Source organism: Capra hircus, chromosome 2, assembly GCF_001704415.2.
Source record: "Capra hircus breed San Clemente chromosome 2, ASM170441v1, whole genome shotgun sequence".
Taxonomy (NCBI): domain Eukaryota; kingdom Metazoa; phylum Chordata; class Mammalia; order Artiodactyla; family Bovidae; genus Capra; species Capra hircus.
In genome coordinates this window covers 98,425,651-98,444,792 of record NC_030809.1, presented here as the reverse complement: position 1 = coordinate 98,444,792, position 19,142 = coordinate 98,425,651, and the positions used below count along the sequence as shown (strand labels likewise).

Sequence of the window (19,142 nt, the reverse complement as noted above, 5' to 3'; positions counted from 1 at the left end):
ATGCAAAATTTCACCCTCTCTCTTACTTTTTCTTTTCTTCCTGTTTCAACTGATTTCATTTGCTCTGCAAAATTCCTGACAGACTGGATCTAACTAACACATCAGCACAGTGTCATTCACTCTGTTTCTCTGCCTCCAATTTACTATGAATTGGTACTTAAATCCAGATAACTGAGAAATCTGAGAGCAAGAATATGTCACAGGTAATGGTATGCACTTCTCATTGCCTCTCATCAGAAGGCCAAAAGTTCTGTCTGTGTTCTGCTTTGTAGAACATAAGATCAATGAGTTCAGGTGCTGTCAGCCTGATCCATTTATTGTAAAGTTTCTCATCAATTTTCAGTTAATGATTTTAGCCAGTCACTGATGATCATTGATGAAGATACATTATTTTGTTAGTGGCTGCAAAAAAACCTCAGCTAAGATTTTAACTTTTAGACTTTAATGTACTACTCTAGTCAATAGTAGTTTCTACCTTTGTATTTATGTTCATAAGGAATACAAAAGTGCTTTACTTACTACTTTTAAATAAGTCTTTACTGAAAAGTATTTTGCTAATGCTGCTCAGGAAATAGATATAAATCTGTATTTTATACTTCCAAAACACCAGTTCTTAGATGACAGTTGATAATTTTGTTTGACTTTTCTCTGTGGCTCAAATAGCCTCTTCATTGATAATGTAACAAAAAGCTGGGTAAAGATCAACCTTTAACTGATGTGTTCTGAAGCAGAAACAACAGAGCATAAGATCCTAGAATAACTGGCTGCTGTTTAAAAAAATAAATAAATAAATAAAAGGCTAGAAGAAATAAACACACATGCACACCCTAAAGACATTCTTCCCTGGCCTCTAAGCAATCCAATAATGCAAACCAATGCTATATCCAAACTATGTGACAGTGGTTAAAATGCATAGTTGTTTAATGTGAGATTTTTTTAGCTATGAAAATCTGTAGCCCGCAGGCTTTCTTTCTCTTCAGTTTTAGAGTGGTTTTCTCCCTATTTAATTGGAGAGTAACACAACAGCAGAGCAGAAAAATCTATGCAAGAAACAGATTAGATTGATTTGTTATTAAATAGATTTTGAAGCCTCAGGGAGGATAGCTATAATAACAATTTAGTCACTACAAAGTCAGGCAAACTTGTCAGTTGTTTCTCCCCGCCCTTGGCAGACAGGCCATGCTCATTTTTATGGCAAGCTGATTAATTGCTGAAAATGCACTAATGAATGGCTCTCACTTTTAGGTGGATAATCACATTTCCAATTTCCTTTTCTATACATCATTGGCTACAGTGTATACAGTAGTTCGTCTCTGAAGGACTAAGGAAACATCCCATCACACACATCAGTCTTTCTCTGCTGTGTCCTTAACCTGCCAAATGATAATGAGAATGTGAACTTAATACCAACCTTCCTTTAGCTCATCATGGAGAGTAAAAGGATTAGATGAAAGCATGGTAAACTGCCCCCCTCCCTGCCAAATGAACTGCAGAGAGTACATTAGTGGCAACTTTTCTTAAGACTGTTTTACAGAATCTTTGAAATAATATCTACATGACTTCTTGTAACATGCCTGTGACCAACCAAGAATAGAAATAGCAGTCAATTCATAGTTTCTGTGAAGGAGAGATGAAACAGTGGTAGTAACTAATTCTTGACAGCACAGTGGAAAACCAATAGAATAACATTATCTTTAAGACAAAATATCTTAATGTTAAAATCAGGTTAACATTATTGTAATTGTATGTTATTACAATAATAATAAAAACCAAAGCAAACAAAACCAAACCAAAACAGAAACCCTTGAACAATAAGCAGATAATGAGTACAAAACATCAACTAGCAAAAATATTTACTATATCATAGGTGCTCAATGGCTACTGTTCTCTTCCCTCTAATATAATTACAAAGAAGTAATTTCACCTAAAGATATGAGAATCAAAAACACCAAAGTAAGGCCTCCCTGCAAAGAGACAGGACAACGTAATCTGATCAACACAGCACTCTTCAAAAATTAAAAATAATATAATATAGACATACATTTCATGCTTCTAAGTTGCTTTGTCATATGGCTAATTAATTACACACAATGGTCCCTCCTAGTAGAGTGAAAATTCCAGGCTTCTGTATTTTGTTTCTCTGTGATAAAGCAAAGGCATACTACTTATTGAATGAATTTAGAGAAGACATCATAAACATTTGTAGAAGAAAACAAATGCAATCACTAAAGGAAATAAAGAAATAGAAAGGAATGTTAGTATCATCTGTTTGGGTAGATTTGGAGAATTTGGGATCCATTTTTATATACCACATATAGAGGGTGGTCTCTCCTCCATTCTTGTCACGACACTAAGGATTTATATTCTAAAAATAGATTAATATGGTATTCTTTGTGTTGTGGTGTACCAAGGCCTATACTATTTTAGATGTATATCCCACAGTTATTCCAGCTCAATAAGACTAATGACAGAAATGAAAAGAATAAACCAAATTCCTCATTAGAAAAATGGGCAAAGGATATGAACAGAAGAGGAAATGCAAATATTATCAAAAGGATGTGAAAAGATACTTAATCCTGCCACCCATCAAGAAAATGCAAAGTAAAACGAGAAAATATTAGACTGAGCATGCCAAATATCAAATGTTGGCTAAAAAAGATTAAAAAAAGAGAGAAGGAGAGGGAACCTGGAACTTTTTCACATACTGCTTGAGAGGGTGCAGTTGTTGCGGTAACCTGAGAAAGCAATTCAGCAAGATCTAGAAAAATGGAAAACGTGCATTCATTATGCCCCAAGTATTCTACTTCTAATGATACCTTTTCTAGAACCTCATATATGTAAAACAGGACATATGTCTCCAAATGTTCACTACTGCATTACTTAAGATAAATACTTAAAAGTGTAATATAAATGTTCTTCAATAGGGGAATGGAGAGTTTAATATCCTGTGACATTAATAAATAATAGCAGTTAAATAAACTAGATCTACACATACTAATACGAATAGATCTCAAACACCGAGTAATCAAGATGAATGACACACAGAGAATATCATATGTGTATGTCAACAAAAAAGCACACAAAATATAGACCATGGATGTATATGATGTGTGTATATTATATAAAAGTTCACAGAGGAAGACTATATCTTCAGTTCAGTTCAGTTGCTCAGTCGTGTCCGACTCTTTGCGACCCCATGAATCGCAGCACGCCAGGCTATTGGGAAGGGAGAATGGGACAAAGAGGTCTTGAATTTTATGTTCAGTATATTTTTTATATAAAAAGCTAAAATGATGAATTATCAACGCTTTTCAATTCTGGAATGTATCTGAATTTTTGTTATATCATTCTCTGTAATTTTTAGTATTTTTTACATCTCTCAAGATAAAGATTAAAAAATGCAAAATAAGTAGTAAGAAAATACAGAATTAAAGTAATTATTATATTAATGCCTATAAGGCAGTAAATCTTTCCAAAAAGCATCCTGATATACACTATATGGCTATTTAAATTACTTTAATCAATATATACACATAGTTTAAAAAAACCTAATGACTAAGAGTGGGGGCTAGTAATATAATTCTTGTATTGATTCAATAATTCATCACTGTTACCTATTTTAGGAATTGTAATTATAGAAATGAACTATGAAAAATTACAGAAAATGAAATGATGTTATTTTAATTAAATTAGTTCTTTAATAGATAAATATAGAATGTACCTATATTTTAGACGCATGGGCTTCTGAATTTTAAAAAGTATTTTCCTCTTCATTAATTAGGAGAGTTGATACACCAGGGCTGCTTCTGTACTTAACCAAATGTATTAAAATAGTCTTAATCTGAAACTTTGATGCCAACTATAAACTTGATCTCTTCTTGTGGCTCCTTCTAACCATATAACCAACTTAACATTTTAAAAATGCTCAGTTTAAGCAATAACTAATTCATTTTGAAATATTTATTCACTATGATTACAGCATTTTGTTGTTTAATGTTTCAGGTCCATAAAAGATTCTAATATTTATGATACTATTACTTGGCTTAAAATCCAAATTCTACGTGGTCATGTTTCTTAGATTAAAATAGATCATCTTAACATGTCCTACATGCTATACTAAGTCGCCTCAGTCGTGTCCGACTCTGTGCGACCCTATGGACAGCAGCTCACCAGGCTCCTCCGTCCATGGGATTCTCCAGGCAAGAAAACTGGAGTGGGTTGCCATTTCCTTCTCCACATGCCCTACATAAGACTTAGTTTATGGAGTTTAATTCAAATGTACAGAGATAGTTGCCACTTGGATCTGTATGTTCCAGATGAAACTGGCTTATGATCGCAATGGCATTGTGAAGTATCAATTAAAAGGCCTTTTGAAAGAACTGTGCTTGAGTAATTTGCTCCAGAAAAGGGCTTATATAGAGCTGTAGTCAGCCACAAACTCATTTGTATCTTTTACTGTGTTAACACAGGAGAGTTGAATCATAAACATACCCTGTTACTAAATTTGTTAAGAAGAGCATCCATTTATTAAATATTCACTACAGCGATCCCGAAGAGGGTTTCTGATAATTACATTCAAATATCAAATAGTTTACTCTTCATTTAGTCTGAATTTTAAGTCAACATAGAGAGCTTTTATTTGTTTGACCATTAACAGTCACCAGTGACCAAACACAAGGCGAAGAAAGAAAATATGGTGAACTACATGCTGACTGGTGAATGTCAGAGAACTCCCGAACAGCTTACATACTACACACTTAAAACTAACTCAACAGAGCAAAGGAGAGAGAAAAGTAGCCAAGTCCTTTGGAGGGAGTAGGAGAGGGTCAGATAGAGGCTTAGATAGAGAGGCTCAGAGGGGAATCTTGACTACTCTGTCTCTCCCTGATGCCAAAGAAAGAATTCCGGGAGCAGAACCCTTGGGATGTTCTCCTCCTAAAACCTGAGACACAGCATTATTCTCAGTTGCTAAAAAGCCTGGAAACAAACAAACAAACAAAAAACCCATTAGGTGATAAAAGAATAAACAAAATGTAGTACATCCATGTTGTTGTTCAGTCACTAAGTCATGTCTGACTCTTTGCAACCTCGTGGACAGCATGCCCGACTTCCCTGTCCTTCACTATCTCCCTGAGTTTGCTCAAATTCACGTCCATTGAGTTGATGACATCATCCAACCGTATCATCCCTCTGTCACCCCCTTCTCCTCTTGCCCTCAATATTCCCCAGCATCAGAGTCTTTTCCAAAGAGTTGGCTCTTTGCATCAGGTGGCCAAAGTATTGGAGCTTCAGCTTCAGCATCAGTCCTTCCGATGAACAATCAGGACTGATTTCCTTTAGGATTGACCGGCTTGCTCTCCTTACTGTCCAAGGGACTCTCATGAGTCTTTTCTAGCACCATAGTTCAAAACCATCAGTTCTTCAGTGCTTAGCCTTCTTTACGGTCCAACTCTCGCATCCAGCCTCAACTACTGGAAAGATCATAGCTTTGACTATATGGACCTTTGCTGGCAAAGTGATGTCTCTGCTTTTTAATACGCTGTCCAGGTTTGTCATAGCTTTTCTATCAAGGGGCAAGCATCTTTTAATTTTGTGGCTGTAGTCATCATCTACAGTGATTTTGGAACCCAAGAAAATAAAATCTGTCACTGTTTCCAGTTTTTTTCCATCTGTTTGCCATGAAGTGATGGGAACTGAATATTCATTGGAAGGACTGATGCTGAAGATGAAACTCCAATACTTGGGCCACCTGATGTGAAGAAACGATTCATTGGAAAAGACCCTGATGCTGGGAAAGATTGAAGGTGGGAGGAGAAGGGGAAGACAGAGGATGAGATGGTTGGATGGTATCACCGACGTGATGCACATGAGTTTGAGTAGGCTCTGGGAGTTGGTGATAGACAGGGAAGCCTGGCGTGCTCCAGTCCACGGGGTTGCAAAGAGTCGGGCATGACTGAGGGACTGAACTAAACTGAACTGAACTGATGAGACCTGATGCCATGATTTTGGTTTTTGAATGTTGAGTTTTAAGTCAGCTTTTTCACTCTCCTCTTTCACCTTCATCAAGAGGCTGTTTAGTTCCTCTTCACTTTCTGCCATTAAGGAGGCATTATCTGTTATTTGTATATCTGAGGCTGCTGATATTTCTCTTGGCAATCTTGATTCTAGCTTGTGAGTCATCGAGCCCAGGATTTTGCATGATGTACTCTGTATAGAAGTTAAAAAAGCAAGGTGACAATATACAGCTTTAATGTACTCTTTTCCCAATTTTGGACCAGTCTGTTGTCCTATGTCAGATTCTAGCTGCTCCTTCTTGATTGTATACAGGTTTCTCAGGAAGACAGGTAATTGTGGCCTGGTATTCCCAATTCTTTAAGCATTTTCCAGTTTGTTGTGATCCACATAGTCAAAGGCTTTAGTATAGTCAATAAAGCAGAAATAGATGTTTCTTTTTGGAATTTCCTTGCTTTTTCTATGATCCACCAGATGTTGGCAAGTTGATCTCTGGTTCCTCTGCCTTTTCTAAATCCAGCTAGTAATCCATATATGTACATATGGTATATTCATATAGTAAAATATTATTTGGAGATAAAAAGGGATAAAGAACTGATATTTAAAACATGGATGAACCTTGAAATTACCACGGTAAGTGAAAGAAGCCAGTTACAAAAGGCTATATATCATATGATATCACATATAGGAAACGTTCAGAATAGGCAAACCCATAGAGACAGAAAATAGATTATTGGTTCCTAGGGCTAGGGGGAAGGAAGAATAGGAAAAGTGTTTATGAGTGTGTGTGTGTGTGTGTGTGTGTGTGTGTGTGTATGTATGTGTGTGTGTGTGTAAGTCGCTCAGTCATGTCTGATTCTTTGGGATCCCATGGACTGTAGCCTGCCAGGCTTCTGTCCATAGCATTCGCCAGGCAAGAATACCAGAGTGGGTTGCCATTCCCTTCTCCAGGGGATCTCCAACTCAGGGATCGAACTTGTGTGTCCCACATTGCAGGCATATTCTTTACCATCGAACCACCAGGGAAGTGTGCTAATGGGTAGTGGGTTTCTTTTTGGAATGGTGAAAATGTTCTTAAATTAGACAGTGATGATGACGGCACAGCTCTGTGAATATACTAAAAATTACTGAAGGTATTCATACAGCTAAAAGTATCAAGTTTATGATATATGAAATATATCTCAATAAAGTTACTATTATAAAAAATCCAGGTTTTGGCTTTCAGTTAGAGTACTGAAGGTCAAAGGGACAAAACTTTATCAAGCATCTTCCTCAAGCGGTACGTTAAATAAGTAATCAGCTGTCAAACCATAGGCATTCAGTCTTTTCAAAGACTCTCCATTTGAGCAAGTGTATTTCACAACGACTGAAAAATGTTTGCTGAAGAAAAGACCTGACCCACGAAAGAGCCTTTTCTGCGACTGTCAGCCCTAAGGCATTTTTAGAATTTTTAATACTATCAATAGAAGCCTGATGGGCACTAGCAGATGATCCTATAAAGTATTAAAAAAAAGTCTGAATGGCAGCGGGGAATCAAATCTTTTCATGAAAAAATAATAGAGTCCTTTTCTTAAACGGTGGTAAGAAAACTATTTGTCAAGATTGTATGACCTTTTTGAAACCATAAAGAATTCTATTCTAGCAAAGCTTTAACTAACTCAAAAGGGAGAGATCATCTTAGGATGAGAGGGAAGTTTTTTAATTTCAATAATGCCACCCATTTCCCCCCTCATTCAGTTGATAGATATGGACAGTTTTTTTCAGGGTCTAGAGTAACTTCCCAACACCAACAGCAGTCAGTTAAAGGAAAGAGAATGCTAAGGAGCCAACTGCATCCAACTGACAAAAACAAATTTTAGAACAATGTGCAAAAAAATAAATAAAATCAAAGCAACAATTTTAAACTAAGCTTTAATTTCAAAAGTTGTCATTAGTATTTTCCACAATTAATAAAATATGCACTTTTAAACTATGTCTTTTTGACTTCAATATAAATGAAAATTTAGTGCTTCATCTTAAGGAGCAGGCAAGCTATGATTTACTTAGACGGTAAAATATGTGGAACCAACGTGTCCCAAAGAAATAAATTTTCTCTTTATCAAGAAGTAAATGAGAAGTGAAATTTCCATTTCTGGACATTGCTAAGATTCTAAGACTACTATTGGAAATACTTTTGGAATTGTGTACTATAAAATCTCAGAGATAATTTCTTGAATTGTGAGATCATATTTACTGACTTTTCATTTTGAACTATATTTTCTTCTCCTTCCACAATTTTGTTACTCAGCAAGCTGACCACTAGTGTAATTTCTCTGCTTGGATAAAACATGCAATACAGACCATAACCTAAATATTGGAAGGCTGGATGTACCTTGCAGTAGTTCCCCTGGCCAAGTCCTCTACCCTGGGTGCAGCTTGCCATGGTAAGGCTGTAGTCATCTCTAACCACTGTTAAATTAGCATCCTTTGGGTGCAGCTCCAAGCACTTGTCTCCCTGAGAACTCCTCAGGCTGGTGGGAGCCACTGAAACTTAGAAGTGGCATATCAAAGTGGGGCTCTGGGAATAAGACAAAAAGTTAGCTGGAGGGAACTATCTCAAACTTTTCTTGCAGAGAATGAAATGCAGCAGATTTTTAGAAGTGGATGCCTCTTTTGAAGGGTTAACCTTTTTACTGCAAGTAAATTACACTTCAGTAAATTTGATCTAAAAAAGTGGTTATGTCTGAATGGTAGAATTAAGGATTTTTCTCTTTATATTTTCTTGAACTTTACAACCTGGCTAAGTAACTCCACAGTCAATTAAAAAGAATGTAGCTTTGGACACCTTTTCCCCCTCTATGCCCTTGGAAGTGTACGTAGGCAGAGTAAGTCTAAGTTCCCTTGCTAAATCGGCTGAGGTGAGAAAAACACCCTACTGATGATACTGCAAAGAGAAAAAGAATAAATCCTACATTCATGAAAATTTGGACCTGAAGGTGGTTGCTCAGCCCATGGGAAGCAGACACTGTAAAGGGTATTACTTTCCTCTGAGGTGCCTGTGCTATGAGATTCTCCTGAGATGAGCTGTACATGCCTCAGCATCCCCTGAGGACCGTTTCTGTTGCTAAGGCGTGAGCACCATGCACCTGCACAGTGACCTGCAACATGGACCTCTCACACCTTGGAACCCAAGGCCACCCATGACTCTAAGAGGCTCTGCAGATAGCACATCACTGTGGCAGGCTGCCTGCGTGGAGGACCTGAAATTGACCCCTCCATCTACATATGCTGAATATCATTCCCCAACCAAATTGGAGTGACAGAGTTGATCTCTTGGAGAATTACTTTAGCTAAGTTGCTTCCCTATCCATTCATAAACTCTTTAGCAACCAAAGGAAGAACCCTATGAGCCTGATACTGTATTGTAATTCAGAGAGAAAATACCAGGCATGCTGCCTGCCTCATCATACAGAGGTCAAATAGTAACACACAAGAGAATCCTCTCAAGTCTCAGCCCCGGGAACAGTAAATCCTCCTGAGCAACCTGGTTTGTGTTTATCTTCCAGACACTTGAAATCACGTAATTCATTGACGTTTCTTTCTTTAGCCTGGCAACCAGGACAGAGTCAAAATGGCTCTCTACTCTGAGCCAGTGCATGGCATACTAATAAGAAACATTTTGTATACTATTTTAACCTTACCTTCATCTTATTTTTCTAGTTTTCATCTTTGCCCTAATTCCCTCATCCATTGATGGTTTTTGAATTTTCCAAAAGTGTCAAATACATAGAGGTAAAATATTGAGTAGTACATAGATAACCATATTGTACTCACTACAAATGCAGAAATAAACAGATTCCATACCTACTTTCTGTAAGGTGAAATGCTGGATACATAGATAACTGTAGTATATATGCAAGGTAAATGTGGAAAATTGCTATCTTCTCTATTAACTGATTCCAAGGCCCACTTTAAATGAGGAAAAAAATTAAATATACAAATAACTATATTATACTCAGTATAAATGCAGAAAAGGTATAATTTGCTTACTATTCTATAGCCTATCATTAATTAGGTGAAATATTAAAAAAGATAACTGTTACATACACAGGTAACTATAGCATACTTGGTGCAAAGGCAGAAAGTCTCTTAACTTCTCTATTAACTAACCCTGTATCTCCCCTTCAAGATTTCTCAATTTGCAGTGATTATTTTTGGTCTATCATCTTCGGATATAAGCACCATTAATTCCAGATTAAGGATGATTGTATATTGATATTGCTGATGTTACTACTAGTGTTACTAATTTTTTTTTGTAGTAAATAAAACAAATGAAAAGTCATATTGGATACGGGAATTTTTATTACTACCTTGTTTAGAAGACTACTACTTCCAAACAGTCATTAATAGAAAACCTAGCAATCATTGATAATCATTAAGAGTTTTCTAACGTTCTCAGCAAGGCTTATTGCAAAAGAACTGCCAAAGGCAGCCGTCTATCTCACTTTTTAGGATACTTCCTAAATAACCACATGCAAAGGTCCAGTTTCCCTACTATAAAATGGAGACACCATCGCAGGGTTCAAAATTCATCTTTGGTACTACAAGTGCGAGGAAACCAAATTGCTTGTCGTTATAGCCATGTGGGAGAGGGCTCCACAGTATATTACTGAGCACAATATTAGAGTCATTTATTCAATAGGTGGGGCTTCCTTCATAGCTCAGTTGGTAAAGAATCCGCCTGTAATGCAGGAGGCCCCGGTTTGATTCCTGGCTCAGGAAGATCCACTGGAGAAGGGATAGGCTACCCACTCCAGTATTCTTGGACTTCCCTTGTGGCTCGGCTGGTAAAGGATCTGATACCTGCAATGCAGGAGACCTGGGTCTGATCTCTGGGTTGGGAAGATCCCCTGGAGAAGGGAAAGGCTACCCATTCCAGTATTCTGGCCTGGAGAATTGCATGGACTACAGTCCATAGGGTCGCAAAGAGTTGGACACGACTAAGCAACTTACACTCACTCACTCATTCGACAGACCCTCATGCCACTGCCTCCTCCTTGTTCACATGATGAGGCCAATATGGCAAGAACTGCAGACAACTGAAAAAGTAAATCGAAGTATGCTTTTTGTTACCCTGTTAGATCATATCTGGACTTGGAAAAATAAAATCTTACAGATCACCTTACAAACTCTGACACAGGATCTAAATCAAACAATGTGGAAGACAACTGGTTTTCAAATCCGCCATCCTGTTGAAAGCCTCCATCCTCCTTACTTCTAAGTAAGAAGGACCTGAATCCTGAAAGGAAGTTTCCTGGCTGGACGCAGTGATGGCACTTCTAAGGTCCTTCGAGCAAATCAGAAATGGCTGACAGGAAAGAGGCTTTGGGTCTGAGAGCCATTTCCTTTATCTTCAGATTCTGGTTCTGAGACTGTTGGTGGGGACTGGCAGACAAAAGGGGGATCTCTCAAGTGATACAGTAAAAGCCTATCTCCCTTCACTGACACTATTTTCTAAATGGCTCTTGCCAGTGTTAAATCTGGGCAAAGTAACTGTGTCAACAGTCTTCCTAAAGGTCCACCAAAATATCACACTGAAAGGTGAGCAGAACGCAGCTATGAGAAGGGGGGAATATCAAGTAAGTGACCAACAGTAAAGCATGCTTACCTGAGGAACTTAAACCAAACTGAGCTTCATTAAATCTCATTATTCATTCAATGAACACTTAGCAGGGCGCCAGGGCTGTGGGGGTGGGAGCTGGGGTGGGCCTTACCACCCCATAGGAGGCTAACACATGCACAGAAGAACTGTTATGAGTTTAGATGAAGAGGTGACTACCCTGGAGAAATATGGGAAAGGCTCCAAGAGTTGATTAGCACTTAGTTGGGGATATCAAGAATACATAAGAATCCAACTGAGATGGGACCAGGACAATCAAAGTGGATCTGTTATCATTCCAAGCAGAATTCACAGAATAAAGAACCCACTTTCTTCTCAACCTCTAAGGTTCCATAACAGATTCCTGTCCTGCTGCCTGGCTTCTCTTCATTGTGACCTCACCCTACACTATCAGAACACCTGCCTCCAACTACAACAATGTGTTTTAACACGTCTACTTTACAGACCTAATGGAAGGTGACACTCATCTTCACGGGTTCCCAGTTCTCCAGAATCAAAGGCCAGCTTTACTCTTCCAATCTCAAAAGACACGAGGTACTTTTAGGACACATCCTAGATACTACTGTGCCTCGTGGGCCTCCAATACCGCAGTGTGACACACACATCTGTGCATACCTCCCCTCTTTCTTGGGTCAGCCAGGCTCCCATTTCTGCAGGACCCACTCATTCACCCAACATTCTCCGGCTGAGCTCCAGTGCCATGCCAGGCACCAAGCTGGGCACAAAGCCACAAATCACTAATGTGATTTTACTAACCAATTTCTAAGAAACTTGTGGAATAACGCAATTCAAACTATATAACCCTAAATTTAGTTAATATTTTAAAACTTTTAGTACAGAAAACTATCTAATCACCATGCATGTACCAATAATCCCCTTGTTTAACCAATATTAATATTTTTGTTATGTTTATTTCAGATGGCAATCTTGAATAAAATATTACAGATTTGGCTAAAACTGAATTCCTAATAGTTCCCTCCTTCCCCTCCTCCCTAGAGGTACCACTATCTTAAATTGGTATCATCTTGATATATTTTTTATAATTCTACTAGAGATGCACTGATGTATCAATAATATTAAACACTATTTAAATTCAGTATCATATATATTTTTAAATGTTCATAAGGATAACCTTGCATCTATTCTTTTGTAACTTGTAGTTTTCACTCAAATGTCTGTTTTGCAAAGATGTCCATGTTGACACATGTAGTTATTTCATTTTAATGGCTCTTGAGTTTACTTATTCACAGTGAACTTCCAGACCTCAAGCTGGTTTTAGAAAAGGCAGAGGAACCAGCAAATTGCCAACATCCGCTGGATCATCAAAAAAGCAAGAGAGTTCCAGAAAAAACATTTATTTCTGCTTTATTGACTATGCCAAAGCCTTTGACTGTGTAGATCACAATAAACTGTGGAAAATTCTCAAAGAGATGGGAATACCAGACCACCTGACCTGCCTCTTGAGAAACCTATATGCAGGTCAGGAAGCAGCAGTTAGAACTGGACATGGAACAACAGACTGGTTCCAAATAGGAAGAGGAGGACGTCAGGGCTGTATATTGTCACCCTGCTTATTTAACTTCTATGCAGAGTATATCATGAGAAACGCTGGGCTGGAAGAAGCACAAGCTGGAATCAAGATTGCCAGGAGAAATATCAATAACCTCAGATATGCAGATGACACCACCCTTATGGCAGAAAGTGAAGAGGAACTAAAACGCCTCTTGATGAAAGTGAAAGAGGAGAGTGAAAAAGTTGGCTTAAAGCTCAACATTCAGAAAAACGAAGATCATGGCATCTGGTCCCATCACTTCATGGCAAATAGATGGGGAAACAGTGGAAACAATGTCAGACTTTATTTTGGGGGGCTCCAAAAAATGGTGCAGATGGTGATTGCAGCCATGAAATTAAAAGATGCTTACTCCCTGGAAGGAAAGTTATGACCAACCTAGATAGCATATTCAAAAGCAGAGATATTACTTTGCCAACAAAGGTCCATCTAGTGAAGGCTATGGTTTTTCCAGTAGTCATGTGCGGATGTGAGAGTTGGCCTGTGAAGAAAGTTGAGCACCGAAGAATTGATGTTTTTGAACCGTGGTGTTGGAGAAGACTCTTGAGAGTCCCTTGAACTGCAAGGAGATCCAACCAGTCCATCCTAAAGGAGACCAGTCCTGCGTGTTCATTGGAAGGACTGATGCTGAAGCTGAAACTCCAATACTTTGGCCACATCATGTGAAGAGCTGACTCATTGGAAAAGACCCTGATGCTGGGAGGGATTGGGAGCAGGAGGAGAAGGGGACGACCGAGGATGAGATGGCTGGATGGCACCACCGACTCGATGGACATGGGTTTGGCTATACTCCGGGAGTTGGTGATGGACGGGGAGGCCTGGCGTGCTGCGATTCATGGGGTCACAAAGAATCGGAGATGACTGAGCGACTGGACTGAACTGAACTGATTCACAGTTTATTTCTCATATCTATCCTGATTCTAAGCTTTTACTTTGCAAATGTTACAATAAGCATCTGTATTTGTCTTCCTGTGCATACCTATCAGACTTTCTCCTAAGATATTAAGTTCTTAGTTTTAAGTCCTACTCTCTGGCCTGCTGATTCTTCTGATGGTTGAGTTTTTTTTTTACTTGAGTTTTTAATGATCTGATTGTGAGCTCATCTTTGGTGATGTTAGTTTCTCAGCTGGAGATTCTTAAACAATGCATATGGTTATATTTGACTCTAAATTCACAGGGGTACAAGCCTGGGGTTGTCCAAGAGTGCATTTGAGGGCCACGGCTTATGTTTCCAAGTTCAAGTGCACCACCACAAGCACACAAGGCCTAACTCTTTGGTCCCTAAAGGAGTATTAAATCGAAGACTCTAGTGCTTTGTTGGGGGCTTGACTATGCCCAGGCCTCCTGCACTAGCAGCTCAAATACTTGTGACCCTGGCTTCTGGTTCTGTATTTCTAGAACCTGAGGATTTTCTTTGCTCTTTTACTATTTCCTCTAGTTATTGACCTGTATTACTGAATATCAAGTATTTCTAGGAGCTTACTGAGAAACTTTTATGTTCATTTTAGTTGTCTAAAGTGTCAGAATAAACAGCTTAACTGAATTCTTTAAATATGGATTTAATTTTTCTAATAGTATAAATTATATTTGAAAAAATCTGTTGGTTCATACTTTTTGGAAATGTTCAACACTACATTACTGAGCTTGTGAACTGCTCTTTTTTGTGCTAAAGATACAGATAACCTTAAAAAATAGGTAAAATTAAAACAAATTTTTGTTTTGACAATTTTAACTTTCTTAATAAATTATTTGAGTTATATATGTTAGAAATTTTTGATTTACAATTTTATACCTTGCTTATAATTTCTCATCCTATAAAAAGTGATGTTTTTAAAATGTTCACATTATTTGATATCTGTGTTTAAAGTTTCCTTTATCTTATTTGCATGCTTCATGCTGTACTAAACATACGTATGTGCATAACTGTTAAGGATCAAAGATGAAAAAATTTGTGAGAATACAATTTATCTGTCTAGTAATTTAAAATGGATAGCAATCAGCTACAAACAGCATTCTACTCACCAAGAAGGATTTTTTGGCTATGAATAATAGGAGATACAGAGAAGTACAACAATTATGATGTTAGAAACAACTGAGAGACAAGTTACTACGAGCACACACCTACTTAGTAATAAACAAACTAAGCTTAAAAATGCAAGCAACATAAGTACTGCATAGTAGGCTTTCTTGGAATATGTAAATACTAAGAAAGAAACCCACAGATTGGATAAACAATGATTCACCAGTTGGAGTTGTGGCAGTAACTCATATTCTAATGATGTTTTAAAATAGCATAACAGATTATTTAAATATAAAACAATACTTGTGATTAAATGTTTTTTTGGTCCAGTAATATATTTGTTTTGTGCTGATTTGAATATACAATTATCTCAAATAGTAATCATTTCATATAGTATTTTTACAGAGTTCTAGAAAACTCAAGGTAAATGAAGGCATTTTTGAAAGCTAGCTAAATGCTATTACTTGGAAATACTTCTTAGTCAAAAAAAAAAAAACCAACATCAGGTTTCCAAAATCAATTAGCTTTACCAAATAATTAGCAATTAATTGTTAAAACCATTCATTAACTTTGTCTACATATAATACATCAAATTACTAAAGGCAAATTTCTAGTGGCTTTTGCTAGAGAACCATGCCAGTGCCGTATAAAACACTTCAAGCACAAAACTGAAGGATAATCAATATCGCAAGAGGTTTCTCAAAATTAGAATAAATTGACATTTTGGTATCAATTTTAGGAAGACAAGTTAACAGTGACAACACTAAAAGCATCATTTGCTGCATCTAGGACAATTAATATGGCCTGCGACTTGCAGGCAGTTAAGAAGATAAAGGCATTTAAAAAGATAGAGCCACGGGTATACACGTGTTCCCTGTCCTGAACACCCCTCCTACCTCCCTCCCCATACCATCCCTCTGGGTCATACCAGCACACCAGCCCCGAGCACGTGTACACCCGCGGCGGATTCATGTTGATGTATGGCAAAACCAATACAATATTGTAAGGTAATTAGCTTCCAATTAAAATAAACAAATTTATACTAAAGAAAAAGAAGCCTGCAAACTAAAAAAAAAAAAAAAAAAAAAGATAGAGCCATCGGCCAGAAAAAAAAAAAAAGATGGAGCCATCGGCCCTGTACCTGGTGCTGGCGATGCTTGGTGATTCTGCTCCAAGCCTACATCTTTCTAGCTGACTGGCAACAATCTGCCTTTCCACCTCCAGCTCTCGGGTGAGTCGCTGAAACTGAAGCTCCTGTGATTCAAGGAAATAAAAGGAACATAAAGCACCAGGTTTGCTCAGGCAGATACATGAATTCATGTATGTCACAATAAACACAGGAACATGCCCAAAACGCAACACTATAGTGTGGCCTTACGAGAGGAGGGTTTTGGATGGAACTGTGGGCCTAAACAACCTACTGATTTGAAGCTCTTACAAACAAACTTAAAGGCACTAGAATTCCAGTCTTTGTTTGAAACTGAAAATACGTAAATCCTTATTTGGCCTTTTTTTCCCCCTTTGGTTCTAACTGAGGTCTTCAAATAGTACTTATGCAATAGGGATGTAACATAAGGGTTGCAGAGTCCTTACATTAGAGGCACACCAACCAATATAAATACTCTCTTCATCCTTAACAGCTAACATTTTCATCTCTCACACTGTATGTTAGCTCAGCATTAAAAAAAGTAAATTGCTGTGATGAGACTCGCCTGACAGTATTAGATTCAAAACCTTTCAATTGTTAAGAAAAAAAAAAATCATTACAATCCCACAAAAAGTCTTGCTATATTTATCTATAACACAAACACATTTTTCCTATTGTCACAAATGCGTTCATGTGTCACTGTATGAAGGGACAAGAGGAAAAATAATGAAAAGGTCTGAGTCATAATATAGAACTTAAAATTGTATGAAAACGATGGAAGCTTGTCTAAAGAAATTGTATTTTTCATACTATGATGCATCACTAAGGCAAGTATTCTATTCTAGGAGAAATGCTTTAACATTATTTGTACTTATCTCATTGTTCTCTTAACAGGATTTTAATATATAGAAAGCACACCATGCTATAAAATATCTATAAATCATGTACACTCTAAAGGCTTTAGGCCACAAATAACATCTCCAATAACACCTCAAGCTCCCCTTACAAGTCTACTCAAAGCAAATGCTGAACTGTAAGTGGTTTAATTGGACACTGACTACTGGTTCAAAATACCAGGGAGATGCACCTTAGGCAAAGGAACTAATCAGACATAGAACTACCTTAGTTCTGTTAATAATAATATTACTGACAACATACTATCTATGAGAGTAAAATACAATTCAATTGCAAAGTGAATTAACTCCCTGTGAGATTAGGCAAAGGTACAACTACTTGACAGCACTGGCTGAGCAAATTCTACAAACTATTCTTAGAATCATTCTTAAGAAAACAGTCTGTGAACTCTTACTGCTTTCTGATATTGATAGTCCTTTTCTAACGAGCCCAGTTGGTGTGGGAGAATATACAGCAGTAATAACAGTTGTTACACACAAGAACTATACACAGAAGAACTGTACGAAAAAGATCTTCATGACCCAGATAATCACGATGGTGTGATCACTCACCTAGAGCCAGATATCCTGGAATGTGAAGTCAAGAGGGCCTTAGGAATATCACTACGAACAAAGCTAGTAGAGGTGATGGAATGCCAGTTAAGCTATTTCAAATCCTAAAAGATGATGCTGTGAAAGGGCTGCATTCAATATGCCAGCAAATCTGGAAAACTCAACAGTGGCCACAAGATTGGAAAAGGTCAGTTTCATTCCAATTCCAAAGAAAGGCAATGACAAAGAATGCTCAAACTACCGCACAATTGCACTCATCTCACACACTAGCAAAGTAATGCTCAAAATTTCTTCAAGTCAGGCTTCAGCAATAAGTGAACCGTGAACTTCCAGATGTTCAAGGTGGATCTGAAAAAGGCAGAGGAATCAGAGATCAAATTGCCAACATCTGCTGGGTCATCAAAAAAGCAAGAGAGTTCCAGAAAAACATCTATTTCTGCTTTATTGACTATGCCAAAGTCTTTGACTGTGTAGATCACAATAAACTGTGGAAAATTCTCAAAGAGATGGGAATACCAGACCACCTGACCTGCCTCTTGAGAAACCTATATGCAGGTCAGGAAGCAACAGTTAGAACTGGACATGGAACAACAGACTGGTTCCAAATAGGAAAAGGAGGACGTCAAGGCTGTCTATTGTCACCCTGCTTATTTAACTTCTATGCAGAGTACATCATGAGAAACGCTGGGCTGGAAGAAGCACATGCTGGAATCAAGATTGCCAGGAAAAATATCAATAACCTCAGATATGCAGATGACATCACCCTTATGGCAGAAAGTGAAGAGGAACTAAAACGCCTCTTGATGAAAGTGAAAGAGGAGAGGGAAAAAGCTGGCTTAAAGCTCAACATTCAGAAAACGAAGATCATGGCATCTGGTCCCATCACTTCATGGCAAATAGATGGGAAACAGTGGAAACAGTGAGAGACTTTGTTTTTCTGGGCTCCACAATCACTGCAGATGGTGATTGCAGCCATGAAATTAAAAGACGCTTACTCCTTGGAAGGAAAGTTATGACCAACCTAGAAAGCATATTAAAAAGCAGAGACATTACTTTGCCAACAAAGGTCCGTCTAGTGAAGGCCATGGTTTTTCCAGCGGTCATGTACGGATGTGAGAGTTGGACTATAAAGAAAGCTGAGCACCAAAGAATTGATGCTTTTGAACTGTGGTGTTGGAGAAGACTCTTGAGAGTCCCTTGGACTGCAAGGAGATCCAACCAGTCCATTCTAAAGGAGATCAGCCCTGGGTGTTCTTTGGAAGGACTGA

At 37.9% G+C, this 19,142-nt stretch overlaps 1 protein-coding gene across 15 annotated transcripts in view; it reads right to left on the bottom strand.

Moving 5' to 3' along the window:
* Window positions 1-19,142, bottom strand: part of PKP4 (plakophilin 4) — a 261,211-nt gene that overhangs the window by 108,798 nt on the left and 133,271 nt on the right. For 14 of the 15 annotated variants that reach the window (XM_018063318.1, XM_018063302.1, XM_018063284.1 and 11 more), the window contains one exon: window positions 16,403-16,515. The exons of the other annotated variant lie outside the window; for it this stretch is intronic. In XM_018063318.1, coding sequence (XP_017918807.1) covers window positions 16,403-16,515 — 113 coding nt within the window. The remainder of the gene's footprint in view (window positions 1-16,402; window positions 16,516-19,142) is intronic. 15 annotated transcript variants of the gene reach the window in all.